Source organism: Lynx canadensis, chromosome A2 (assembly GCF_007474595.2).
Source record: "Lynx canadensis isolate LIC74 chromosome A2, mLynCan4.pri.v2, whole genome shotgun sequence".
Classification (NCBI taxonomy): domain Eukaryota; kingdom Metazoa; phylum Chordata; class Mammalia; order Carnivora; family Felidae; genus Lynx; species Lynx canadensis.
Window position 1 is genome coordinate 22,014,200 of NC_044304.2, and position 27,470 is coordinate 22,041,669.

At 48.7% G+C, this 27,470-nt stretch overlaps 1 protein-coding gene across 3 annotated transcripts in view; it reads left to right on the forward strand.

The window, feature by feature from the left end:
• The window catches only part of CACNA1D (calcium voltage-gated channel subunit alpha1 D), a 303,468-nt gene that overhangs the window by 222,382 nt on the left and 53,616 nt on the right, over window positions 1-27,470 (forward strand). For all 3 annotated transcript variants that reach the window (XM_030307020.2, XM_030307023.1, XM_030307022.1), the window contains exons 15-29: window positions 1,657-1,777; window positions 5,324-5,438; window positions 5,820-5,889; window positions 6,749-6,815; window positions 7,564-7,711; window positions 10,320-10,449; window positions 13,735-13,794; window positions 16,427-16,533; window positions 18,117-18,204; window positions 19,227-19,334; window positions 19,421-19,473; window positions 20,957-21,103; window positions 22,561-22,762; window positions 24,832-24,990; window positions 26,315-26,425. In XM_030307020.2, the coding sequence (XP_030162880.2) occupies window positions 1,657-1,777; window positions 5,324-5,438; window positions 5,820-5,889; window positions 6,749-6,815; window positions 7,564-7,711; window positions 10,320-10,449; window positions 13,735-13,794; window positions 16,427-16,533; window positions 18,117-18,204; window positions 19,227-19,334; window positions 19,421-19,473; window positions 20,957-21,103; window positions 22,561-22,762; window positions 24,832-24,990; window positions 26,315-26,425 (1,686 nt within the window). The remainder of the gene's footprint in view (window positions 1-1,656; window positions 1,778-5,323; window positions 5,439-5,819; window positions 5,890-6,748; window positions 6,816-7,563; window positions 7,712-10,319; window positions 10,450-13,734; window positions 13,795-16,426; window positions 16,534-18,116; window positions 18,205-19,226; window positions 19,335-19,420; window positions 19,474-20,956; window positions 21,104-22,560; window positions 22,763-24,831; window positions 24,991-26,314; window positions 26,426-27,470) is intronic.

Below are 27,470 nucleotides of genomic sequence, written 5' to 3' on the forward strand. Positions count from 1 at the left end.
TGAATACAGTATGATGTAAACAGTGGCTCATGTTACCTGCCATTTTCCATTTTCTTACCATTTAAAGTGTCCCTAAGAACCTTCCTTATTGGTCCATAAGAGTTGGCCTCCTTTCTGATTCCGCGTCAGTCCTGTGGTGTGGTGTTCCTGTCCCCTAATTCATGTAACCAATCCCTAGCTTGGTGACTATTTCAAGTCAACCAGTCCCTAGCTTGGTGACTGTCTGTGTCTGGCCTCGGCTCAGTGGGTGACGTCGAACTCACACCCTGGGCACATGTGTGAGCATAGATGTGGATAAATTTCCCAGAAATGGAATTGCTGGTTTGAAGGGTGTGAATCCATTTTCAACTCTGATATCTTGCCTACCGTGCTCCTCACAGTACTGTCGGTCTGTCCTCCAGGGATGGGGGCTGGAGACTGCCCGACGCCTCACTACTTTTTAGCATGGTGGGTGTTCAAACTTTTTGATGGTTGTCTGACAGGTGAAAATAGTGTCTTCCTACTTCTCTTATCAGGAGTGAAACGGAATGCCTTTTCATGGGACACAGAGCCATTTATAGTTCCTTTTCTGGGAATTGCTTTATCTTTTGAAATCATTTGCCCATGTTTCTGTTGGGTTGTCAGCCATGACAATTCTATTTTTTAAAGTATCTGGTGCAGCTAGATGATACAAGAGCACATGTGCTCCCTCCCTCTTTCTTTCTCTTGCTGGAAGATAGTATGTTTTTATTAATTTTTTAAATATTTATTTATTTTTGAAGGAGAGAGAGACAGAGAGTGAGCAGGGGAGGGGCAGAGAGAGAGGGAGACACAGAATCTGAAGCAGGCTGCAGGCTCTGAGCTGTCAGCACAGAGCCTGATGCAGGGCTCGGGCTCATGAGCTGTGAGATCATGACCTGAGCTGAAGTCAGATGCTTAACTGCCAGAACCTCCCAGGCACCCCTGGAAGATAGTATGTTCTTAAAATGCTATTTAGGTTTATCCGATTCTACATCATGATAGATTGAGTTATCAAATATCATCAGTAGAGAAGGTTAAACTGGTACCTACTCATGAGGTAGTTTGTAAACTTACATGAGATATGTGTAGTTCACTGCTTCTTACAAGTTCAGGGATCCAACTCTCCATTTCCACAGTACGTTAACTACGTGGAATAGTAGGCAGCCGTTAAAAGGACTGAAGGGCACTGACTGACACAGAGGGTCTCCAGAGTATATTGCTGAATGAAAAAAAAAAAAAAAGCAAATGCAGAAAATTCATATAGTATGACAGACACCCTTTATGTTTAATATATCTGAGAACACACCAACTACCTCTTTCCTCTGGACGTGTATCTATATGTTACATGCAAAAAGGTTCTAGAGAGAGATGCACCGTGTTCTCGGGGGGTGGGGGCAAAACTAGGGTGTCACCAAAGAGTACATAAGTCTTATATGTGGTGTTACTTTATTTCCATGTGAAGAATTAACGTATGTGTTTGTGTAATTGAAAACAATGTTTTGAAAACTCTACGGGGAAACCGATGGCTTTGCTGAGCGCAAACTGGACAGTGAAAGGCAGCTGAAACCAGAATCGGGTGGCCCCCAGGGAGCTCTGGCGGACCATCGGGAGTTGCGGTCCAGCGCATGCAGGCTGACCACAGTTTGGTTCTCTTAGATTCTGACAGGTGAAGATTGGAACGCTGTGATGTATGATGGCATCATGGCCTATGGCGGCCCGTCGTCCTCGGGAATGATCGTCTGCATCTACTTCATCATCCTCTTCATTTGTGGTAACTGTATCCTTCAAGCTGAGCAGGGCTTTGTCGTCATCATCTCCTTTTGTTTCTCCCTGTCTGAGTTTTCCTGAGGCGGTCGTGGTGGCGGGTGGCGGGTGGCGGTGGCAGTTGGGCTGGGGAGATGCACGCCCTTACCTTGTTAGCTCGACACCTGCTCTCCTTCAGGGCTGCTGGGACAGTGTAGTGGGGTCAGAGGTCCAGTGAGGCTTTGAGGACTGAGCAAGCTGGGGAAGGGAGCATGAGCCAGTGTGTGGCCTGTACCAGTTGTCACCCAGCTTGGTGACACAGCTCCTGTACAGGTCCCAAGGGAAGGCTCAGGGCAGAGCCGGTTGTCCTCCGTGCCGTCACACCTGGGAAGTTAGGGGTAAATCTGTGTCTCTGAAAAACGCTTCCTAACCAGGGGGCACCCATCAGCAGTGGCTTGACCTAAGCTCCCCGGACCCAATCTGGCTTTGGTGATCTGTACCTCTCTGGGGATCAGGTGTCCATTGGCTAGTGGCTGTATTAGGCTGTGAGCTCTTTTCTAACTCCTTTTATTCCTTTTTCCTGCCAAGAGGCACTCTCTAATTCTAGACTTCTGAAGGTTTGGATCTCTCTTTCCCTCCATCAGAGCCTTTAGGACCCTGTAACTTTCGGCAGTGTCTTCTTTCTCTCTCTGACCTCCCTGACCGGCACAAGACCTGGCGTATGGAGTCCTCAATAAGGGCTTGGTGGGAGAGTGGCTGTAACATGAATACCACCTCTTGGTCTTCACCTTTTTTCAAAAAAATTTTTTAATGTTTATTTTTGAGAGAGAGACAGAGACAGAGCATGAGTGGGAGGAGGGGCAGAGAGAGAGGAGACACAGAATCGGAAGCAGGCTCCAGGCTCTGAGCTTTCAGCACAGAGCGCGATGTGGGGCTTGAACTCATGAATTATGAGATCATGACCTGAGTTGAAGTCAGATGCTTAACTGATGTAGCCACTCAGGCGCCCCGGTCTTCACCTTTTTATTTTAAAGAATCCTAAAGGGATTCTTCTCGTAAGAAGTCCCAAGCTGTTTTCCCCGAAGTTTTCCCCTTAATCTCCTCTGGTTCATTAGTGAGTTTTCTTCCATGCAGTAGCCCTGTTGCAAACTTTTCAGGACAATACTTGTTGCTTCAAGTTATTCTATGGAAATCCCCACCTTCAGTACATAGAAGCCCATAGAATCCTTCAGGCAGCTAGAACACCCCTCAGACCCAGAGGTGCGCTCTCCTGCCAGATGTTATCTTTGTTGCTCCTGCTGCACGTGGGTGCCAGCATCTACTGGTTTGGGATGGGGACTTCTCCATCCCCCCAACTCAACAATGAACTTCTTTTTTAAACACATTTGTTTATTCATTTTGAGAGAGAGAATGAGAGCACAAGCGGAGGAGGGGCAGAGAGAGAGGGAGAGAGAGAGAATCCCTGTAGGCTCCGCCCTATTAACGCAGAGCCTGATGCAGGGTTCCATCTCATGATCTGAACTGTGAGATCAAGACCTGAGCCGGAATCAAGAGTTGGACGCTTAACCGACTGACCCGCTCAGGCTCCCCGGCAATAAACTTCTTGGTTCAGGCATCTTTTCTTCTTTGTATTCACATCTCTTGTGGCTTATAGTGGAGGGCCTTACACATAGTCAGCCCTTGGTAAGTGCTTGTTAAATGAATCAGTGTTTTCTTATTGTGCTCTCCTTGCAATGAACTCTTGGGCCAGAGCAATATACCCGCTTTGGGTCTGCGGAGAAGTATTCCCTGGCCACACTCATTCCAGTTACATTCTGTGTTTTCTTTGTAATACCTGTATCACTATCTGAAACGCCTAAGTAGTTTATGTTCTGTCTCCCCCAACTAGAATAGATGCTACGTGGCAGTAGGGACCCAGGTCTGTCATGCCCCCAGCACCCGGCACAGTCGTCAGTGTGAAAGAGGTGCTGGGTGGATCTTTTTGAATGAATTCCAGAGCATACCACTGTTTAGAAGTGTCTGGGTAATGCTTCTAAATACAGATGATAGGTGTGAGCTCTTAGAAACCATCTGTTGCGAACTTGTAAAATTTTCCTATGGTTTATTACTCTGGATGTGCTTTCTGCTACCCAAAAGAGTTTGGTGTCACTGCAAGCTTTACAGTAATGTAAAGATACATTACTTCTTCATTGAGATCATTGCTAGGAATCCTCAACCCAGTTAGTCCTACACTGATCCCTGCCAGAGCCACAATTACCCCTCATCTATCAGAGGAGTGCTCATGTTACCAAGCCATCGCCCATTCCAGGACAGATTGCTTCCCCAGGCTCATTACACTCTGCTTAAAAAATAGTCTAACATATCAAACGTGTTTTTGAAAGTTTTAATGTAATTCATTCATGTATGTATCCTCTTTAAAGACTTGAATAGATTAGTGCAGCGTGATATCCCCAGAAGGTATCTCCTTGTCAGCCCCTTGCTAGGTTACTTTTGTGTTACGCACCTGAGATTGCAGATTGCATAGGCCCTGTGGGACATGGGTGCCCCTCTCCTGTCTCTGAGTTCCTGGGCTCCCACAGTCTTCTACCCAGATGACCATGCATCAGCCAGGGAGAAGCATGGTCCGAGAAGGAGCTGTCTTGGCTTATTTCCCTCTGATCCCTGTGCTTCTCAAAAAAGTATTGAACTGCTAGTGAATAAGAAATAGGCATCTTCTAGGAAATTTGGGAACCTTATTCAGAATTTTTTTTCACTATCATCCAAGGAAAACACACATACAACATTAGAGTAAGAGCCCAAAACCTGATAATGTGTTCACTCACTTCACTTTTTAGTATTTTAAAAAATACAATTCACCCACAATAGTCAAAGATATAGCTACGGTGGGACTATTCAAAAGAATAGCCTGGCACCATCTGACAATACATCAGCGTTTGCAGAATGAATGAATGAATGAATGAATGAGATATCTGCAAACTCTGAAGATCATCTCAAAAGAGAAAGACTCAAGACTGTGTTGTGCAGTCATCATCTTGTGGAATCATTATTTGATTCACAAGTAGCCTTTAGAAGGGTCTATTTTGGAAAGCATGCCCTGGATATAGGTTATGGGTGTGTGTGTTTTAAAAGAAACAATATGCATAAAGCAAAATGCGTAAAAATACAGTGTTTATGTTATGGATTGTTTTATGCAGTATGTGTTATAGCTACAGATACCTGGTGTACAGAGGCATACACATATGTGCCACATACACACACGGATGAAAGGAAATGTTGAAATTTGTAGGTTTTCATGGTTTTTTTTTTTTTTTTTTTTTTTTTTTTGGTTTTCATGGGTTTTAATGAACCTTAATTTTGCTTCTTTCCAGACTGTCTTCTACAATTTTCTAGGTCTTGTTTTTGTTGTTTTTGTGTTTTAAACAGGGTTCTGGTCCTCTGGTCTTACCATGTAAATACAGCAACTAGGCGACAGTCACCTGTTACCAACCTCCCAGAACACAGAGGGATGTGAGGTTGCCATTATCGGTGACACGTAGCTGCCTTTAGAAATTACGTTGTTCCCTTAAAATGTTCACACTAGATATCCTACTGAATGTCTTCTTGGCCATCGCTGTAGACAATCTGGCTGATGCTGAAAGTTTGAATACTGCCCAGAAAGAGGAAGCTGAAGAGAAGGAAAGGAAGAAGATTGCCAGGTAACTCCATTTTCACCCAAGGATAGAATTTTGGGCAGAACCCAGGCCCTCAGCTCTCATTTCCTCAGAGCTGAGAGTAGGAGTCACACGTCCCCATGCTTAAAGAATCTCTGTGGTTAATTTTGGTGGCATAAAATAAATGATGCGTTCAATGCTGATGAGCTCTTGGATGAGAATTTTAATAAGATGATCCATGTAATAAACCCAGTGCACTGAGGTGAACGGGGAGCTCTGAGGATGGGTTGTGCTGTGGTCTCACTGTTAGGGTTGTTTCCAATTAAATTCTGTCCTTCATCAGGCCACTGTTGATTCAGAATCTGGATTAACATTTTTATACATAGCAATATGGTTACTTGGGTTCTCATGTTTTCTTCTGTGTAGAAAGGAGAGCCTGGAGAATAAAAAGAACAACAAACCAGAGGTCAACCAGATAGCCAACAGTGACAATAAGGTATATGTCCTAAAACAGTTCTCCCCTTTTTGTTTCACTATGGATCTGTTGATATCGTCATAAGTGTACCATTTACACTGGGAAGGTATCATGCATGATATTTTGGTGTGAGGGTATGACACACATTATAGATGCTGGCTTCCCAGGGGGATTCTCAGTGAATTTAGGCAGCTAGCTGGTTATTAATCAATATTTCACCAAATAACTGGTATGGTAAATATTTGACTGGTGAGACTACTTATTTTTTCTTTTTTGGAATTGTGTCACCAGACCTGACCTGTTATATCTTCTCAGTGGGGATTAAAATCAAGGATGTTAACAGATGTCTAACTCCAGAAGGGATCTTAGGATCCGGTTCTGGGTACTCAGGGCTGTAGTGTCAAACTTCGTCCCACTGATGACAGCTCTGGATTTTTTATTCCTTTGTTCCGCGAGTCAATAAATACTTACTGAGTGGTTAATGTGTGGCAGATACTGGAAATCAGCAATGAACAAGACCAGTGAGGTCCCTCTGTGCATGGAGCTCACATTCTAGCAGGGAGACAGGACCTCACAGTTACCATACAGTGTGTAGGACAGTGTTGAGTGGGGAGGCGCGTGGATGGTGGTGCTGGCTAACCATGGCTGGATGGAGGTTATACCCGTTTTCTCCTCATTTGCCCTCAGAGCTGTGTCTTAAGCAGAATCATCAACGGGGACACTTGCTGTCCCTATGCACGCACGCACTTCTGTGCAATGTGCACTTTGGAGAGAGTTTCTCTCCCTGCACTGAATGGCAGGGTCCAGTCTGTACTTTGGTCCTCGGCGGTGCATTGAAGTCAGAGTCTCCCCTCCTCCCAAGCCCTCTCTGTCATCGTAGGTTACAATTGATGACTATCGAGAAGAGGATGAAGACAAGGACCCCTACCCACCTTGTGATGTGCCAGGTATGGTGGCAGAGGCCGGTGACAGGCTCTCGGTTCAGGGGTGATACGGCTTTGCTACCCCTCAGTGATCAGAGGCTCAGTCTCTGGCTGGCTAGCCCAGCTGGGGTGCATGGTGAGCAGTGAGGCTGCCGAGGCTGTGGGCCTCATCCTTGTGGCTGTGGAGCAGTCAACCCCGCTGCTTTCTTCGGTCACCCAGGTAGCTTGCATAACTCAAATTCCAGGTGGTGGGGAGAGAAAGTGTGAGTGGATCAGGGCAAGCCCCACCTCTGGTGGGAAACCTCTCTAGGAGGCAACCAGCCATTACTACTGTTATTATTACTGCCCACCTGTCCCTTTCACATTTGCTGGTGCCTTACCTTTATTGGCTGATGTAGCAGGGACTCTGGGGGCGGGGGTGCCAGTGGGGTGGAGGACACTGATCGTGTGTGGCTTGAAGCCCCACACACAGTTTTCCAGGCAGAAGCTGAGCAAAGCTACTGGGGAAACAGCCGGATGCTGGGAGTACTGCACTGATACCTTTCACCTTTGCTCAGACCTGGACTTGCCGGGCCCTCCTTCCCAGAACTGCATGCACTCACAGACGGGCACACTTCTCGGCCCCCCACAGGCACTCAGGCCACATTCTGAAGGGTTTTGACCAATGTAAGGCGATAGATGTGAAAGTTGACTCTTCACGTGAAATTGAGAATAATTCAAACCCAATGCAACATTATTTCATGCCTACAAAAAAAAAGTGTCTCATTTAAAGTAGGGGAAGAGGAAGAGGAGGAGGAAGAGGATGAACCCGAGGTTCCAGCTGGCCCCCGTCCTCGTAGAATCTCAGAGTTGAACATGAAGGAGAAAATCGCCCCCATCCCTGAAGGGAGTGCATTCTTCATTCTGAGCAAGACCAACCCGTAAATACCTGCTTTCTGATTTCATTGTTGCCGTGTCTCACCTGTCCCCCTACAGATTGCTTGAGGGGGGCTGGAGGTGGGGAGAAGGAGGGTGGGTCACAGCCCCTTTCTGTGCCTGTGCCTCCGAGCCCCTGAGTCCTCGCTGACCCCTCTCTTGTTCCAGCTTGCCTTTGCCCTCTGCCCATCTCTCCCTGGCCGCCTCGTTCCTGGATGAAGGTGCTATTATAGGTATATGGCCAGGTCCTGGGAGGATGCCATCCCAGATTCTCCTCCTCCTTAGTCCCTGTACTGGTCAGAGCCCACAGCTCAGGTGTCCACGGGTTGCTACCTGTGAGGCGTTTCCCATCCAGAGGACCCTTTCTTCATGAGTGGGTCTTCTGTTAAGATGCGTTGGGGATGAGAATTTTGCGACCAAGTTCTCCACAGCGTCTTCATCCTGAGATCCAGATTAGTTGATCACTTTTCCCTATTGAGTTTGATGGCAACAAAGTGATATCGCTCGATGATATTTTATAGGTGGTAGCTATTCAGCTCCATGCTATCCTGCTTAAAGTAGCATTTCTCGTGGTAAAACGATAAGGTGCTCACTGGGAGCCCGGCACTGCAAGTGCGGTAAGAAGACAATGTTTATTAGTAGCCAGTTTCTAGGTTTTCAATCATCTGAGATAGATGGCATCCCTGGGGGAATGAATGGCTCCTGGAAGGGTTTCTAGAATTGCAAAAGCAGTCCTTGGCTGTCAGAGAAGAACCCTATGGAATTCACAGTCCCCAGGGAGACACAGGTGGGAAGAGAGGCTGCTGTCCTTAGTGACTTGAGGATCTGATGGTAGTTTTTACAGTGTGTCACTGTAGAGAATTTGGGTGTCTCTTTTTAAAAAAAAGGTACTCACCTGACGTTACTGACGCCTACAGCTCACTGGGTCTACATATATTGAAGGAATGGATTGATTTCCCTCCCCAGAGCTGTGAACACTCCTGCCCTCCCTGCCTTGGAAGGTTCTCCCCAGACTCACCTGCTAACAGCTTGCAAGCCCTCCAAGGGCACATCCCAGCATGAAGCAGCCCCACAAGGGAGGATTTGAAGAAAGGGGTCAGTTTCTCATAAAGTTGACTCCAGTTTTGAAAGTGAAAAAGGACAGGGCACCTGGGTGGCTCAGTCAGTTAAGTATCCGGCTTTGGTTCAGGTCATGATCTCACGGCTCGTGAGTTCAAGCCCCACGTTGGACTCTGTGCTGACAGTTCAGAGCCTGGAGCCTGCTTCCGATTCTGTGTCTCCCTTCTCTCTGCCCCTCCCCTGCTCACGCTCTGTTTCTCTCTCAAAAATAAATATTAAAAAAAATTACAAAGGAAAATAATTTCAAGGGGAAGATATATGTATTCTATAGGCCAAAAATAAAGTCTTTTAAATTCTAAAGTCAGGTGTTGAGGTTAAATTCTAAAGTCAGGTGTTGAGTCTGGCGCTAACTAGCCTGTGGGACATCAGACAACGGCAGGACGCTGAGGACCATGACATGGTATGTAAGATCCCCGCACGATTCTTGCACGGTGCAACTTTCTCTTCACTTTCTTGGGAGTGCTTGTGGGTCAACTCCAGAGTTTAAAAACAAAAACCCACTTAGGACAGAATCTCCACATAACAGGAGATTTTGCCAAACCCATGACTACTGTAGTCATTTTCATACACCCAGGTGACAGCATTAGAAAGGGGTTGCTCTCCTTCCTTCTTAATTTGTATTTATTTTTTCATTTTTAAGCTTATTTATTTTGAAAGAGAGAGAGAGAGTGGGAAGGGGCAGAGGGAGAGAGAGAATTCCAAGCAGGCTCCACATGGACAGCATAGAGCCCGACGTGGGGCTTGAACTTATGACTTGAGCTGAAACCAAGAGTCGGATGCTCAACTGACTGAGCCACCCAAGGGCCCCTTAATTTTTATTTTTAACTGAAGTACAGTTGACGTACAGCATCATATTGGTTTCAGGCACACAACATAGCAATCTGACCGGTCTGTGTGTTACACAGCATTCGCCACGAAAAGCGTGGTCGCCATACAACGTCATTGCAATAGTATTGATGATATTCCCTATGCTGTACTTTTCATCCCTGTGACTTGTTTCTTTTATAACTGGAAGTCTGTGCCTCTGGACCCCCTTTACCCATTGCTCTCATTCTTGTGAGCTGCGGCAGTGAGCTCTGAGCTCAGATTCCTTCCAAAGGTAGGCAAAGGAAGCCACTGGGCTTCATGTCATGGTGGGAAAGCGTCACAGTCGACCTGGATTGGAAATCTCCCTCAGTCTTTACTAGCCTTAAGACCTCTCACATGCTTAAGCCTCAGTTTCCCCACTTGTAGCAGGATGATAATCCCCACTTTTAAGGACGTGATGAATGCTGTGTATGGAGCCCCTCCTCCCCCCACAGAGCTGTGGCACTGTGGGTCCTCAGGGTCTGCCTTCCACGACTTTTGAAGGGCTGAGGGTCAGGTGGCTCTGGTTGGCCGGGTTGGGGCACGGACAGCTGTCCTCTGCCTGACTTGTCACCTCAGAGCAGCGCCAGCATGCAGGAGGCACTGGCCGTGCCGAGGGCTGTGTCCATGCAGTGGTTTCCCCCACAGGATCCGCGTGGGCTGCCACAAGCTCATCAACCATCACATCTTCACCAACCTCATCCTCGTCTTCATCATGCTGAGTAGCGCCGCCCTTGCCGCCGAGGACCCCATCCGCAGCCACTCCTTCCGGAACACTGTAAGCCGCTGAGCAGGGCCAGGCGGGCGGGTCTCCCTCTGGGATCAGCACCCGTCTCTCTAGCAGGGACTGTCACGCAGGCAGGGCTAAACGTTAGAGGAGGCCTCTCGTTCCCCCAGAGGTATTTCAGGTTTGTGAGTGCCAGAGAGTTTTGTCTTATCAGGACAGACCTTTTCTGAATCCTGTCCTCTAAACTTCATCTTAAACACTCTGCAGCAACTTATAGTGTATTCAGGAGCCCTGCTTCTCCTCCTGTTCGTCCTTTACTGCCAACATTTTGGTCCCTGTTTTCCCCTCCCTGGTCACATTCACATCCGTGCCTGTTTTGAGATTTCTGCCCAGGTGGAAGCATCCAGCAGGAAGGAAAAGTAAAAATGGAGCCAGGTACGTCATGTGCCCAGAAGCTCTTCCTTAGGGCTGGCGGGAAGGCGTGGAGCCCGCCTGGGCTGAAATTCACCAAGCTACTTGGTTTCGCTACTCAGCGGAGGGGTTGGGTGGAGTGGGGGGGATGCAAGTGAGGAGTCGACGGCGTGTGGAGCCAAGTGGTTCAGTGGAGAGGAAGGCTGGCGTTTTGATAGGGCAGGAGGTGGTTTTACAAAGAAAACAAGGAGACAGCTAAGTTGTCTGTTATCGGTCTGTTTCGTGCTTTAGGGAGAGCACATCTGTGCTGCGCAGAGACCGGTACCTCAGGAAGTTCTTGCCCAGGTGGGTCCCCTCTTAGCAGTCAGCTCATTCGGCACCGAGAACAATCCCGAGGCGACACAGCTTCAGAAGACCAGTAGACTGTTGTCTGCTCTGGCCTGGAGACTGTAGTGCAGTCTCAGGTGGCTGTCAAGAAGCCCAGGAGAGGGAGGCCCACGAGTGTGTGAAGCCGTCCGGCATTGCTGCCCCTTGTGGTTCGTGCTCTCTGTGTCCATCCGATTTTTAGACATTTGAGGAGTAAGGCAAATTACCAGTACCCCAGGATTTTGGTTGTGACAGTCAGGCCTTGTGCTGTATCTTTTCGTTTCCAGTCCCGTTGGTTTCCAGTCCTGACTGGTTCATTTCCAGTCCCAATGTATCAGGCTGATAAAACACGGGCGCTCTGATATGCAGATTTTAAAAAGACTTTCCTCCCAAGGCACATGTTGGTGTTGATGTAAAGACGAAGGCTGTGCATCTGTCTGAATCTGCACTCACAGATCAGGGCTCTTGTTAGAGATTCTGACACTGTCTCTACATAAGCGTTCAAATGGAACAAAGACCTCGGTGTCCTCAGGCCCCATCATAGAAATGAGGCACAGCGGGTAGAAGCTGTTTGGGAAAAAAATACTGTTATTGAGAGACGAGGTCAGGAGCTAGTCTAGAACACAGATTGGCAGAGTTAATTTACACGTGGCCCCGTATTCTTATTTTTATTGTAATTGCTTCCCCATGAGTTTATGTCCCTGCTGCTTTTTCCAAGAATGTTATTATTGTTTTTAAACAGATGTACATATTTGTATGTGTATTGCTTTTAAAATACTACAGTGTTTATTTTATTGTGGTAAGAATGCTTAATGTGAGATCTACTCTCTTGATAAATTAAGTGTACGAGACGGCCTTCTTAACGGTAGGGACTATATTGTACGGCAGGTCTCCAGAACTTACTCATCTTGCATGACTGAAACTCTATCTCCGTTGGCCATCTCCCCATTTCTCCCTCCCCCAGCCCCTGACAACCTCCATTCTACCTTCTGTCTAAGGGGTTGACTACTTTAGATACCCCATGTAAGTGGACTCATGTGGTGGCTTTTCCGTGGTTGTTGTGTTAACTTAGCTAAAATATTAGTGGAAGAGGAGTGAATGGAGAAAGAATAACCTGAATCTAAGAGCTTTGACCTCTGGCACTGGGTTGAGTTGCTGACGTGTGGGCAGCCGTGTCTGTCTTGGCTACACACGTGCTTTTGACATGAACAGTCCTGCCGTGACCTCGGATGGAGGAAGGGGCAGAGGCTGGCCGTGTACTGGAAATACCTTTCGTTGCCTGGCTAGAATCACAAATACACAACAGGCTTCCAGCAAAATCTGTAAATCTCAGAACGGAAGTGGTTTGAATAATGAATGCCCTCTGGAGAACTTCCGTGGAGAAGAGCTGGCCTTTGCCAGCTCCGTAGGTCCGTCTCCTTACTGTGATGGAGAGTAAAGGACTCCCCTGGGCTGGATCCCACACTCAAGTAACAGGGTCCGGGGCTCACTCCCTGCCCAGCCACACCGTGACTGGCTGTGCGACCTGAGCAGCCTGCCCGCTGACACTCCCACAGTATCCTCTTCTGTTACATGAAGAGAGTTGGTCCGGGGGTCTCTCCACGGTCCCTTCAGCTCTGATCTTGGCCTCTGCAACTGGCAGAGTCTTGGCTGCCATCTTTGTGGCTGAGGGTTCCCCGTGAGCAACCTCCGTTGAGCGGTCAGACTCTTGGTTGCTGGCCCCCCTGCCCCACACACCTACCCGCCCCCATGGCTCTGAGAAGCAGCAGGGACCCCCAAAGGGTTCCCTGAGCAGGACTCAGTTGGAGGGTAGATGATATTTTCAGGAATACTGATAAAAGCAGCCTGGACCGATTATTCAAAGGCCAGGTCAGTCTGTTCTTTGAGTGGGCCCAGCTAGGTAAAAAACAAAAACCCAGTGTTTGGAGAGAGCAGTGTTAGATGCAGAGCAGGACCATAAGTAGAACTCTTCTCTGAGGACTTATTCAGCCCTGCACACAGGTGACGGAGGGGCATTTCCACCCTGTTTTCACGGGCTGGAATCGGAAGGGGCATGTGGAAACTTCTGGCCCTGTTGGATGCCACTTAACATCTTTATTTACATTTTTCCACCAAACTGAAGCTCAGCTATATGCTGAAATATGACACCATATTTCATTCTTCTAAGAATTCCCTTTAAAAATCTGAAACGTGTATAAGGCTCCGGTTTATCTGGTGTCACAAGTTTGTCCATGTTGTGCTCTGATGAGCAGAGGTTATTAACAAAGCGCTTTTAGAAATGAGCTTCTGTCTGTCCATGACACGAGACAGGGAGGAGAGTCCGCATGAGTGGTGAAAGGAGGTAAGTGTCCCCAGATGCTCTTTCTCGGTCACAAAGAAGAGCTGTCACTGGGCCGGGTGGGGCATTTATAAGCGTCTCTGCACCTGCCTCCAGAGCGGCAGGCTTATCTCAGGGGAGCGGGTGTCTGACTGCAGGTGGGGGTTCTGCCCATGGGCGCGCACGCTGTTGGAGTTCATCCCGATGCCTTTTTCTCATTTCCAACGTGTTGTACCTTGCAGATACTGGGTTACTTTGACTATGCTTTCACAGCCATCTTTACTGTTGAAATCCTGTTAAAGGTAACGGCTTTTTCATTGATCCTCACGTACTCTAAAGCAGCTGTAGCAATAATAGTTGCAATTCTTTGTTTACTTTCCAGATGCTAGGTTACGCAGATTATGTCTTCACTGGTACTTTTGCATTTGAGATCGTTTTGAAGGTAACAGGTCCCACAGCAGTGTGTCGAAGGGGCCTGCTCCTGTGTGACACACGGCAAAGAAGCGTGAAGTGCTTTTGACTATTTTTTTTATTTTTTGCCTTCTGTGATCAAGCTACACTTTTTTTTGTAAACCAAAGGATTTTTTTTGTTCCTGTAACCATTCAACATGTTTTTGCTGTTTCTTTTTAACCTTTAAATGCATGTAGGAACTTCTTTGGCTTCATAATAATGACTGGAAATTATTTTGCTCCTTTTAAAATATATCCTCTGAAATGTGTCATCTGACAACAGACACATCACTATGTGTGAACCTTCTTCCACCTTTCCTGACCTCAAAGTCAGAGGAAAAGCATTTATCCTATGAAGGGAATGTATCTCCTTTCATTTCTTTGATGGAATGGTTTTCAGTGGCCTAAAATAGTAACACACTATTTTCTTGCAATGGGATTTGCAAGATAACCTATTTGTGTTAAGATATTTGATACGCTTTAATGGATGGGCTTACATTTACACAAACAAAAGGAGCACCCTTTGGACAGGGCGCCCTAAATGTACTGCCCATGCATGAGCTCACAGTTGCCATTGCTGCATGGTTTGTGTACAGATTGCGAAGGCCACCCGGGCCCGGCTCGTTCCCCGCGCGTGCCGAGGTCTGGAGACCCGCAGCAGAGAGCCAGGAACACCCCTGACGTGCTAAGTGGCATGGGTCACTGCAGGACCGGGACAGTGTGGCCTGTGACAACTGTCAGAGCAACTGTGTCCCAACGGGGAGACAAGATGAGGAATTTTCACCACAATTTCCTTTAAACCAATTTTGGGTTTTTACGTGTGCATTTCAGGAAAAAGAAATGTATTTCATGTTCGACTACTGTAGAACTTGGGCTCTTTACAAAATATTTTATGAAATGAAACCTCGATGAGCTTTGCCAGGGAATGGGGTACTTAGAGTTCCTTTTATTTTCAATTAATAAAAACATTAGCACAAAACCAGCCAGTCTCTGTTTAAACCTTTGTTAAAAAATCTAAAAATTCACATTCACTTTCCTGCCTTTAAGCCGGTGAATGTGGCCGACAGTTGTCTCCTAAGTGGGTGCGGGGGTTAGCTGAATCTAACAGGGCCTCCGTCATAAGGAGTACGCACGTAATGCACAGGGGGTGGGGTCAAGCATACTCACCCTGCCTCTACTTCATCCTGAGCTGTCTTTTTTTTTTTTCCCTTATAATTTGCCGCCTTCTCTTCAAACTGAATGGGGAACATGATCCACTTAATCTGTTAGCTCAGCTCATCGAGGTTTTATTCTACTTCCCACAGGTCTAAGTTGTTAAATGATTATCATCATTCGTGGGCTTTGGGGCCAATGAGATACAGGGTTATTTAAAAGAAACAAAAAAACCATTGTTGCTTTTAAATTTCTGCACATTTGCCTCAGTGACTTAAGTATTCTGGGTTTTCTTCATTTAAAACCTGTGTGAGAGGGTGGGAAACAAGCTTAGAAACCGGAAGGATTCAGACAATGGAGGCTCGCCGAGAAGCATCTAGCATCTGAAGCGGTGGTTCCTGCTGGCCGTGGGAACACTGGCAAGGCTATATGGCTATTCGGTTGAACCACAGCAAACTGCCATTTGTGTAGGTCAAGAATGGTGGTGTGTTGGCGATTTTATATGGTTCAGTGTAACTGTTTCATGACTCTGGCCCTCCTGTTCTATACTCCCCTGAGCCTCCTTCATCTTTTTTTTTTTAATGTTTATTTATTTTTGAGAGAGAGAGAGAGAGAGAGATAGAGTGTGAGTGGGGGAGGGGAAGAAGAGAGAGAGGGAGACACAGAATCCGAAGCAGGCTCCAGGCTCTGATCTGTCAGCATAGAGCCCGACACAGGGCTCGAACCCACGAACCCTGAGATCGTGACCTGAGCTCAAGTCAAATGCTTAACCGACTGAGCCCCCCCCCCCCCCCGCAGGTGCCCCAGAAGCACCATGTAAACTGGATGTCTTGCTGGAGGACCATTAGCAGCAGGCAGGGGCCTAAACAGTGTGAGTCTCTGTGAACAGAGCCTATGAGCTTTGGGCTCCAGCACTTTCGCTAGCCGCACTGTGAAGGCACGCTGGGGTCAGTGATGTAGGCTCTCCTGGGGCCTCAGGGGCCAGAGCCGGCATTTTGTGGGGCAGCCAAGTTACCTGATGAGCAGGGCCATGCAGACACTCCAGGGACAGGCTCTTTGGACCTGCCCACGTTGGATTCCTACTTGCAGTTTACCATCACTGATATGAAGTCTAGACTGGTCTCCTCTGAAATGTGTCTGAAATCTGCTGCCCCATTTCCATTATTGAACCAATATCTGGTTGCTCAGCCCTGCTGGTTTATATGTCTGGCTTCCTAATGCATGCTTGTTAATAAAGTACTTTCCTGGAGGTTTTGTAAAGAGCCCAGGTTTCTTTTCTTCTGGAGAGAAAGAAAAAAAACCACAGTAAATCACTCATGATTCTGTTAATAGATGGCGACTTTTGGAGCTTTCCTCCACAAAGGGGCTTTCTGCAGGAACTACTTCAATCTGCTGGATATGCTGGTTGTCGGGGTATCCCTGGTATCATTCGGGATCCAGTAAGTATTCTGGGGTAGGCGTGAGTGTGTGAGCACAGGACTCTTGGGCAGGATGGTTTCTGTGAGGGATTTTAACATAATTCATAAAGGCTAGGCATCACTTTAACAAGTGCATTCAGTTACCCCGGAAAGCCCGATTTGTGTGCATGCCAGAGGGCATTGGCACTGTTCGTGTTTCTTGTGTTTCTCCTTCTCTCCATGCCCCCTGCCAGGTTGGGCATATTACTGTCTGTGATATTTGCTTTCAACAGAGAAGTCTGAACTGGGAGAGAGGGAAGCCCGGTTCTAGTTCAGCTTCCTCCCGGGCATCATGTAGTCCTCTCAAAGGACTACAGTTCTCATACAAGAGGGGGCCTCTGGGGGAACTTTCAGATTGGATATTGAAGGCTTCCTCCCTTGATCTCCAGGATATAGCAGCTGCCATGACCCCTTTCTTTTGTCTTCTACAAGTTTCAGCTAGAAGGGGGCCGAGGCTACAACTCAGGGCCCCAGGGCCTTTCCATGGCCTTTACCAATGTCTGGTGGGGAATAGCCCCAGCTGCAAGCTGCCTGCCTGCTGTACCTCAGGGGTCTGGGGCAGAAGTTCCCGTAGGAATGTCCCGCCGTGGCCTTGCTTTCCTGCTGACTTACAAGTACCTGTGCTCAGGTGCTGGCCATCAGTACCCCCTATGAGGAAACATGCTCACCTACTACCTCCGAGCTCAAGTTAAATGGGGAGGCTGCATCCCCCTCAGAAGACCGAGGACCCCTGCCTGAGATGGCCCTCTGTGCTGGTCCTCACCTCCCACCACTGCCCAGGGGGAGGGAGGCAGCAGTCGCAGCTAGAGAGAGGGTGTTCTCACAGCATCTTTGCAGGCCCCATAAATGCCAGGCTGTGTCTGCCCTCTGCCTCCCGAGCATGTGCTCCAGCCACCTGTGGGGCTGCGTGAGCCGTGTTCTCCCGTCTGCCCTGGAGCACCCCCCGCCTTTGTCCAGCTGACCCCTGGACTCACATGGCTACCATGTCCCCAGCTCCCGGAGGATGTGCTCTCCTGGCAGCCTGTCCTGCATCCCCTCCGTTGTCAGCCCCACCACACAGGTGGTGATTGCGTCCCACCCAACAGCGAACTCCGCAGAGGCCAGAGAAGCCCCGCACAGGGCACCACAGCAGCTCTCCCACCTCCGAGAGCAAACCCAGCCAAACAAACCTGCAGCCTGAAAGCCAAGGACTGCCTAGCATTTACATTGAGCAAAACGGACAAAGGAAATTGCTAAATTGTGCCTCTGCTGCCTTAGCTCCGCGCCCTAGTCAGGGCCTCTGTGAGTCCCATGGGCCTGGCCCAGGAGGGGACGTGAGTGTGGGCTGGATGGAGAAAGACCTATGTGTGTGTGAGTGTGAGTGTGTGTGTGTGTGTGTGTGTGTGTGTGTGTGAGAGAGAGAGAGAGAGAGAGAGAGAGAGGGCGCTAGGGGGAGGGGCACTGGGGGAAGGTGAGCTCAGCCCCACACGGGCCATGGTCCTACAGTGAAGGCCACGTGAAATAATTCCAAAGTATTTTATCTGACTGTAATACACTCTGCCTTCCTTCTTTGCTCTTTTCCTTAGATCCAGTGCCATCTCCGTTGTGAAGATTCTGAGGGTCTTAAGGGTCCTGAGGCCGCTCAGGGCGATCAACAGAGCGAAAGGACTCAAGGTTTGGATTTCTGCCCTCCGGCCCAGGCTGCTTTGGTTGGGGCCAGAGCTGGGCTGAGGCTTGATGGGTTTTACACGGCTGTACCTTTGGAAAGGACATTTCTTTTTTTTTTTTTTTTCTGAACATTTTATTATTATTTTTTAATGTTTTTGTTTTTGGGAGAGAGAGCATACATGTGCATGCACACGGTGGGGGGGGGGGGCAGAGAGAGAGAAGGAGACAGAGGATCTGATGCTGACCACAGACGGCCCGATGTGGAGCTTGAACACAAGAACCACAGGCTCATGACCTGAGCCGAAATTGGTCGCTTAACCGACTGAGCCACCCAGGTGCCCCTGGAAAGGCCATTTCTAACCAGTGACACTACCTCTGACAAGTGCTGAAAGCATTTTACAAATATTTTCTTTCTCTTTGCTAATTTATTTTTCTTTATGAGATTACTGTTCTATTACTTTTTAAAAATTATTAGTATTTTCTTGGGTTGGGGTGCCTGGCTGGCTCAATCAGAGAAGCACGCAGTGCTTGATCTCAGGGTCGTGCGCTTGAGTGCCATGTTGGGGTACAGATTGCTAAAAGAAATAAACTGAAAAAATTAAATTAAACAAATAATATGTTCTTGGGTTTATTTTGGTCTTTAAATCTATTCTCATGCAGGTCATATAAAAGGCCAGAGGTTTTGCATTTTCCTGAGTCCTTTTATGGGGGACAGGGGTCCCTGTGGACCTGTGTGCCAGGCAGTGCCGCACCTGGTAGTGTTTCTTCTGACTAAACCACTTTGGAGGAAACCAGGGAGGGGCTGGTCTGTAGGGTGCTCCTCCCAGGTGGCCCCACTGCACCGGGGGTAACTCCCCACAGATAACTACCTGAAAAACAAGCGCAAGGGAGGCACAAAGTTGGAAAATCATATAAAAATGCACATAAACGTAGAAAATCCTGGCCGGTATTAGCTCGCCCTGTGGCTGAAACAACAAAAGCAGATGAGATGACGTCCCTCTGCCTTCCCCGGGTTCCTCTCTCCCCAGCACGTGGTCCAGTGCGTCTTCGTGGCCATCCGGACCATCGGCAACATCATGATTGTCACCACCCTTCTCCAGTTCATGTTCGCCTGCATCGGGGTCCAGTTGTTCAAGGTACGCGGATGTGCCTTCTGGCCTGAAGCCCAGCTGATCTCTTTGTGGGGAGCCTGCATTTGACTGCCTGTCTCTTCTGTACGCAGGGGAAGTTCTATCGCTGCACGGATGAAGCCAAAAGTAACCCCGAAGAGTGCAGGTGAGTGTCCTGAACGTGAGAGTGGGGAACGAGGAAGCACAAATAAGACACTTGGAGGGTCTGCTTGTGCTCACTTTTCAGAAGTTTTCATCATGGATTGTGAGAGGCTTGTATGCTCAGCTCACGGCTGGAGAGAGGGTGGGTGGGGGGTGGTGGTGGTAGTTTTGAGGTGACATTCACATATCATAAAAGTAATCATTTTAAACTGTGCAATTCAGTGACATTTAGTACAGTCACACTGTGGGACAAGCATGGCCTACTCGTTCTAGTTCCAAACCTTTATCACCCCGAAAAGAATGGATAGAGGCTTTTGATGTTTGGTATAGAATCTCTAAAATGAGGGGGAGGGCATGCACTGAAACCTAAAATAACAATTCCAAAATTCCCCAGAGAGCCCCCCCACCTTCCAGCCACATGGATAAATCCCCCCACCCCCCAAACTGGAACTCGAAGCTCAACTCCCTGGCATTCAGGAGCTGGCTAGCCTCTACCGACACGTTTTCCAGGCTGCCTTTCTCCCCTTGCTCTTGGCACCCACATTCGGGGCATATTTTTATTCACAAGAACAGGCAGAGGAGAGACAAAGTGAGAAATACTCATGCCTCTTATCCCAACATATCCGGAAGAATACGAAGGCAGACACGAAACCATTGCCTCAGGTTGTAAGACCGCGTAAAGTTCTGTGTGTCCCCATCCCTTTGGGACGGCACTAACTGAGGACTTGCTTGCACTGCTTACATTCCATTTGGGGTTTCTTTTCAGCAGAAGGTGCGGTCAGAGTATATCAACCTCAGTGTGACTGATTGTGCACCTCAGGGGGCATCATCCATGCAGGCTGCGGGGGGGGGGGGGGGGGGGCGCCCCCGGGGCGCCCCCGGGGCGCCCCCTGGAGTTTATGCGGCAAAGCAGCAGGGTGAAGACCCCTTCTCTTCTCTCACTAAGCCTCTGCTTCCCCATCTGTGGAATAAAGACATTGGCCCCTTTCCAGAAATGAAATTCGATGACAAATACTGTGTATCAGAAATTATAGAATTATTTTAGAAAGAAAACTGGGAATATCGTTAATACAAAGAGAAAGAGTATGATTACAGCCAAAAGGCCGAGAGGAGGGTGTACCCAGGCTTGCTTCCCGGAGCTTGCAGAATTCTCCAGGCCAAAGCCTCTGAGTCTTCAGTGTATGCGTTGAGCCCATCGTATATGAGAGGTGTTTACTGTTTGGTAGTTATCATTTGTTATCAGGCATATGCTGGATATCTGCCTAGTTGCTCTAGAGAATACTCATTAAACTAGTAGGTCCTCAGTGATTATTGGAACTGTAGACTAGAGTAAACACAGGACAAGAAGAGGAAAAACTCAGGCTGTGCTCGGCTCAGAGGTGGGGCCTGGCTGGCAGACAGCGCAATGGTGCCTGGACGTGGCCTTGGAGCAGCTGTGACTGATCTCGGGTCAAGCCAGGATGACCCACACTTCTTTTCCTCCTTAGGGGGCTTTTCATCCTCTACAAGGATGGGGACGTTGATAACCCTGTGGTCCGTGAGAGGATCTGGCAAAATAGTGATTTCAACTTTGACAACGTCCTTTCTGCTATGATGGCGCTGTTCACGGTCTCCACGTTTGAGGGCTGGCCTGCGTAAGTATAGAGAACACCTTGATAATGTCCCAAGCCATCCATTCAGTCGTTCAGTCATTCGTTCCCAGTTCTAATGTGTGCCAGACACGGGTGGCTGCCAAAGTGCCATGTCTTTCACTGACCCGCTCACTCGCTCATTCATAAAATGTGCTTTTGGTACCAGCTCCGTGCAGCGTGCTGTGTTAAGGCCTGTGGGAGAAACAGTGGTCTCAACATGTTCCTCTCTTCAAGGCCCAAAGCTAGTCAGAGTATCAGGCAGTCAAACCAGGCAGGAGCTTCTGCCGTGTCAGAGATGTGCAGAATAGGGTTCTGAAGGATGGCTAGGATTTTGATGAGTAAAGTTAAAAAAAAAAAAAAAAGTCCAGAAGCAGGGAAGAAGGTAGAATACAAAAGGGAAGTCTCTTACACCTTTGTTCCCTGTGCTCTGATACCCACCCCAGCCCCAGCTCCTGCCACCTAGATGTATGTACATACACAGAGTCCCGAATGTCAAGTTCTCACGCCCAGAGAAACTGCAGAAGGTGGACAAATTCACTCTGTCAGGCTGGCAGAACTCTCTGGATGCATGGGAGAGTCAGAAGTTTTATGGGAGAGCCTGTGGAGGAAGAGGGCAGTTGGGTGGGGTTTGTTCATTAGGGAACTGGTCCTGGGGAGAAAAGAGGCAGGAGTGAGCCCCTTTACTCTGTGGAGGCACTGGCTGCACTCTTGGGTTTTCAGCAGTGTGTTTTAGCAAATCAGGATGGCAGGTGAGGGAAAGTGAGCAGATTTGGGACCTGGGGCTCAGAGGAGCTGGGCTCATCTCCTGGCTTTGCCCCCAAGGAGTATGACTTTGGTCACCTAGATCACTCTGTGAGCTTCCGTACGATGGGGATGACTGTAATGTCTGCCTTTGCAGATGGCTGTGAAAGTGTATAGCACAGCCCAGCATGGGGTGGGCGCCCTGGCAGTGCTGAATCTGCATCAGAGTGGGGGTAATTTTAACTTGGGGATCTTACGGTAATTTCCTTTCTTCCTACTGAGAGTTCTGCTTAGCATATATTTAATTTCTGTGTATATTTCAGTTTGGGGAACTTCTCAGTTCTTTGGAAATCCCGGGTTGCTCGCTTGTTGTCCTTGTTGGCGTGTGTACAGTTTTCAGTTCTGCCAGTGTCTTCCACGTGGTGTCCTTCCTCTCTCCCATCTGTCAGTAAAAAGGAGCATTGTTGAATATCCATGAAATCTTTTCTCATGTTCTCAAAACATCAGTCAACAAATGTATCTCAGGTGTCCCCTCCTCTGGGCACTGGGCCGGCTGGGCCTAATGCCAAGGAGGGTGCCTCGGGGACCTGTGTGTCCAGGGGCTATGGGTGGGCTCCGAGGGAGGGGGCTGACAGGCAGGGGGCAGGCCCACAGAGGCCGTCAGAAGAGGTGCACATCTGGGCAGGCGGAGGGGCTCACCCAGTCCTTCTGTTCTCCAGGTTGCTGTATAAAGCCATCGACTCCAACGGAGAGAATGTTGGCCCCATCTACAACTACCGCGTGGAGATCTCCATCTTCTTCATCATCTACATCATCATTGTGGCTTTCTTCATGATGAACATCTTTGTGGGCTTCGTCATCGTCACATTTCAGGAGCAGGGAGAGAAAGAGTATAAGAACTGTGAGCTGGACAAAAATCAGGTTAAAGTCACACACTGTTTGGGCTTCTGTCCCTTGAGCAGGAGAGGAGTGGCTTGTGTGTTGCCAGCTTCTTCCGTGCACACAGAAGGCGCGCGTCTGCTGGTTGTCCCAGGGACTCGGGCCCTGTTCACAGCACCCTCTCAGCCAATTTGAGTCCTTGCTGGGGAGAGCGCGCTTCTCAGATACAGATCAGACCTTGTAATTGTGAAATCAACCCCACCCTATGGAGAAGTCAAAGAATGTTTAGGCCACCTTCTGCAGGCATGACCCACGAGTGGTGGCTCACAATCTTGGTGGGGGATGTGGCCAGGGGCCGGAAAGCACCCACTGCTCCTCCCACAGTCCTTATGGGGGGGGGGGCGTGGATTGTGTCTTATCTCTCAACCTCGGCACTATTGATATTTTGGGCTAGATAATTTTCAGTTGAGCATTGTGTGCTTTGTAGGATGTTTAACAGAATCCCTGGACTATACCCACTCGATTCCAGTAGCAACCCACTGCCCTGAGTTTTGACAACCAGAAGACCTCTCCAGACATTGCCAGATGTCCCCTGGTTGAGAACCAGGGTTGAGAACCAGAGTCAACCAGGTTGACTTAGGAGGAAGTAACCTATCACACTGCAGGAAAAGTCACTAACTTTAAACCTGGGTCTAATATTGCGCTGGTGTCATTCTCCCGTTATCCACTGCCTTGTTTGAACAAATCTGATAGCAGCAGGAGACTTTGGCTCTGATTGAGTGATGATGTGAGAGAGCCAGGAGACCTGCCCCTCTCTGGGCTTGCTGTAGATTGAGGGCACCCAGGAGTTGCTTTTAGAGGTCCCTTCCAGAGCTAGAAGATGGTGAGGTGGAGATTCTGCTCTGGGAGTTTCCCCTGGGCCCTGGTTTGCTAGCACCCCCATTTGATGATGACATAGGAGCAGGGATCATCTGCCAGCCTGGCTTCCTGAGGGAAGTGGCTGTGGTAAGGCTGGCTGTCTCTGGCCGCAGCTGTGCCCTCTGGGGCAAAGAGGACAGGGCCGGCTTGGTTTGTAGGAAGATGTTGCTTTGAGTTGTCAGGGCGTCCCTTCAGATCCCATAAGGGGTGATCAGAAGGAAGCCTGGTCCTGCTCCTCATCATCCCCCACTCCTCGCACCTCCCAGCCCCTGGAAGGAGAATGTCAGGGCGAGGCCCAGGCTGGCTGGGGTGGCAGGACCAGAAGCTACAATCGTGTCAGCACTTGAGGTCCAGAAGAGGTTCGAATTGGGGGTCCCTGGAGTCAGTGTGAGGGGTCACAGCAGGGCCAGATTCTGGACAGAGGGAGCCTATCTGAAGTCAGAACCCAGGGTCAAAGCAGGAGAATGGAGTTGGTCTGGGTCTAAGAGCAAGTGGGGCCTTACATTGAGCCTATGGGGCTGGAGGTCCCTCTGGGCTGCAAAGGGTGGACCAGTCTCAGCCCCAGAGTGAGAAGGACAGTGCTCTGGCCATCATTGCTGACCATGTCCTGGGGGCTCTGAGATGAACATGACAAGCTCCCGAGTGTCAGAAGGTCCCAGGCAGACACACACCATTAGACACGTGTGGTTAATACGGTCTGGCTCCCAAGAGGTGTCTCATGTGGATCCTGTCTTGGGGAGTGAGTCCAGCCTCTCTGGCTCCGCAGGATTTCTGTGCCTCTTGTTACCTGGCTTCCTTTCCTAGAGGTGCCAGAACCGCAGACATAATGCACCAGCAGAGAGGAAAGGTAGGGATGAGGCCTGGGTTAGGCCCTGCTCCTCTGCTTGTGCACCACAGAATCTCCAGCAAGGCATTTCACAGCTCTGGACTTCCATCTTAATAAGGAAAATGGAAGCAGACTCAGTGCTCTGCTAACCCACCCCCCAGGTTGCTGTGAGGTGTTGATAAGGTGACGGAGCTAGAGGCCCTTGGCCAGTGACCAAGGCATCCGTGGGAGTGGCTATCGTGGTTTCCCCCTAGTCCACAGTCCCCCGTGGTGGGTGCCTGTCCGTCCTTTCAAAGCGGGCAGAAGTATGTCCGCCTCCCATGGGTGTGCTCAGGACCCCTCCTTGCTCTTTTTTTTGCCGTTGCAGCGTCAGTGTGTCGAATACGCCTTGAAAGCACGTCCCTTGCGGAGATACATCCCCAAAAACCCCTACCAGTACAAGTTCTGGTACGTGGTGAACTCCTCGCCTTTCGAATACATGATGTTTGTCCTCATCATGCTCAACACACTCTGCTTGGCCATGCAGGTAAAAATGGAGACAGCCGTGGGGGTCACGTCTGGGCCTTCTGCACAGCCCCCTGCCCCAAATTCTCAGGGGGGAATGCCACCCCGTCACAAGAGAATGGGTTTGATTTTCTGATGAATCTAGGCTGTAGTTTGGCCAGAGTCCCATTCTGGCTAACAGCTGTCATGGCAGGCATCTAGGATGGCCCTCTTGTTTAAGAGACCACCTCTACAGCATGACCATAGGTAACATTTCCCTGGAGCCTGGACCTGGCATTCAATTCTGTAAACATTTACTATGGGCCTCCTGCGGCCAGGGAGCATCTGAGGACTAAAGCTTGGTCTGTGTGGAGTTGGACAGACAGGCATTCCAGTCCTGCCTTACTCCTTACCAGATGGACAATCTTGGCAAGGTTATTTAAATCCTCTGAGCCTTGCTTTCTTCATTGGCAAAATAGGAAATCTATCATATCTATGCCAGAGGTAAGGTTTGCACTGGAAAATTCATATCAGGCACTGGCACTGGGCCCGTCACAAAGTAAACACCCAGTGTTGAAAAATAAAACATAAGTCACATTGCTGTCCTCAAGGAGCTCTCACTATGAGAGTGGGGAATCTTCCAGTTCATGGGGAAGAGCTTGACCTACATTATAGCCACTTCTTGCTATACTGGGGGCAAGGCATGTAACTCCCTTCAGTTGGCCAAGTTGGTATTAACAGTGAGCAGGTCTGGCATTCATACTGTTGAGTAGATAATGCCCTAGCACAGAAGCCAAGGTCTAGATCCAGTCTCCACACAACTTGAGCAAATCAAACCAACTCCCAGTGCTGTTTAGAAAATGGGTCTAAAAGCCACCAGAGGGATATTTTCTGGCATGTTTTTGTAAATTTAAGAAGTCTTTATGAATGAGAAGGACCACATGCCAATGTAGGGAAGAAGTGTGAGGTCAAGATAATATGGCCTTTTATGGAACGTGGACCTAATAATGGCATCAAAATGATCTCCAACCAAATCCTACCTTTAGTCGTAGACATTTGGGTGGGTTCTGCCTTGTGCCTGGGTCAAGGCCCTGAACATAAACCCAGCCAGGAGGAAGGGTGGGTTCCCTTCATCCTGAGCAGAGGAAATGGATGTATTTCCCCTTCATCTTCCAATCATCCTCATTCTGTCAAGGCGCCCCTGTGCTTTGTGGTGAGTTAATCACGTGCGCTAGAACCAGTGAAGGTTGCCTCCATGTCCAAGCAGAGGGTGGATGCCTACAGGGACCAGGGGGCTGGGGAGCCTCCTTTCGTGAGGCTGGCTGGGCTGGGTCTTCTGAGAACCGTGCCTCTGTCATCGTCCACAGCACCACGAGCAGTCCAAGATATTTAATGATGCCATGGACATTCTGAACATGGTCTTCACTGGGGTGTTCACCGTCGAGATGGTTTTGAAAGTCATTGCATTTAAACCTAAGGTGAGTAGCTGGACCCACCTTTCGAAGACTGTTGTTGAATCACCCCAGAGAAGCACATGCTTCCTGTTCATTGTGTGTTACTGAGTTACGCTGAATTGCTCTGGCCCATAACTGGGTTATCACCTGAGAACGTTAGAATCTGATTAGGGCATCTGGGTACATATTGGAAAACAAAACTACAAAACAAAACCTCATAAAAACAATTCTGAGAAAAAGAAGAGAGGGGTACGGAATTAGGAATTTGAAGAATGGAAATTGTTTGAAACTAGGTTTTCAGTCTGTAGAATAACACGTCATGCTTTCTCAGGGAAACTTGCCTCATCGCTTGAGCACTGGAGACACTGTTTTAAACAGAACCTGTTAGAAAGAATTCAGCCTTGATTTTACTCTTAGGTTTCCAGGAGAAAGACTTTGGTTTTATTTGTTCTTGGTCTACAGCTTCTTTTTCACCTTTTATGGAAAGGTCTACCAGTTGGGGATCTCCTCCTGCCGTGCCACCTTTCGTTTATTTGACTTAGAAAAATGTCACTTGACTTTAGGACCAAACAAGACATGAAGTTTGTTAAACTCTGTTGGGCTAGTCAGCATATCCTCTCGCCTTCGGGGAGGGCGCGAATCCAGTCCCCTAGTTGTCAGTGTCTGTGGTTGAAGAGACTGATGGAACAGTGTCAAAGTGCACACACGACTTTGGGTCCAAACCCATACTCCCGTTTGCTAACGCGAGTGAGTTCCTTCACTGCTCTGCGCTTCAGTTTCCTCGCCTGAAAAATGAGGGCACTGCTGGTTCTGTGTCACAAGGCAGCTGTGAGGGATAAAGAATCACTATCTGTGCCATGCTTAGAGAAGTACCTGGCATGTGGTAACATGCTGTGGACGTGCCGGTACTGTTACTCTGACCACCACCACCATCATCGTCAAGTAACGATGCCCCCTTGTTCTAAAACCGTAGACAGAGGAGCAGACCCCGGCGGGCCCGGGGGACATTTGACCCTCAGCTTCTTTGCTAGAAAAGCCCCAAACCATTAGAATGAAATGGTGACAGAAT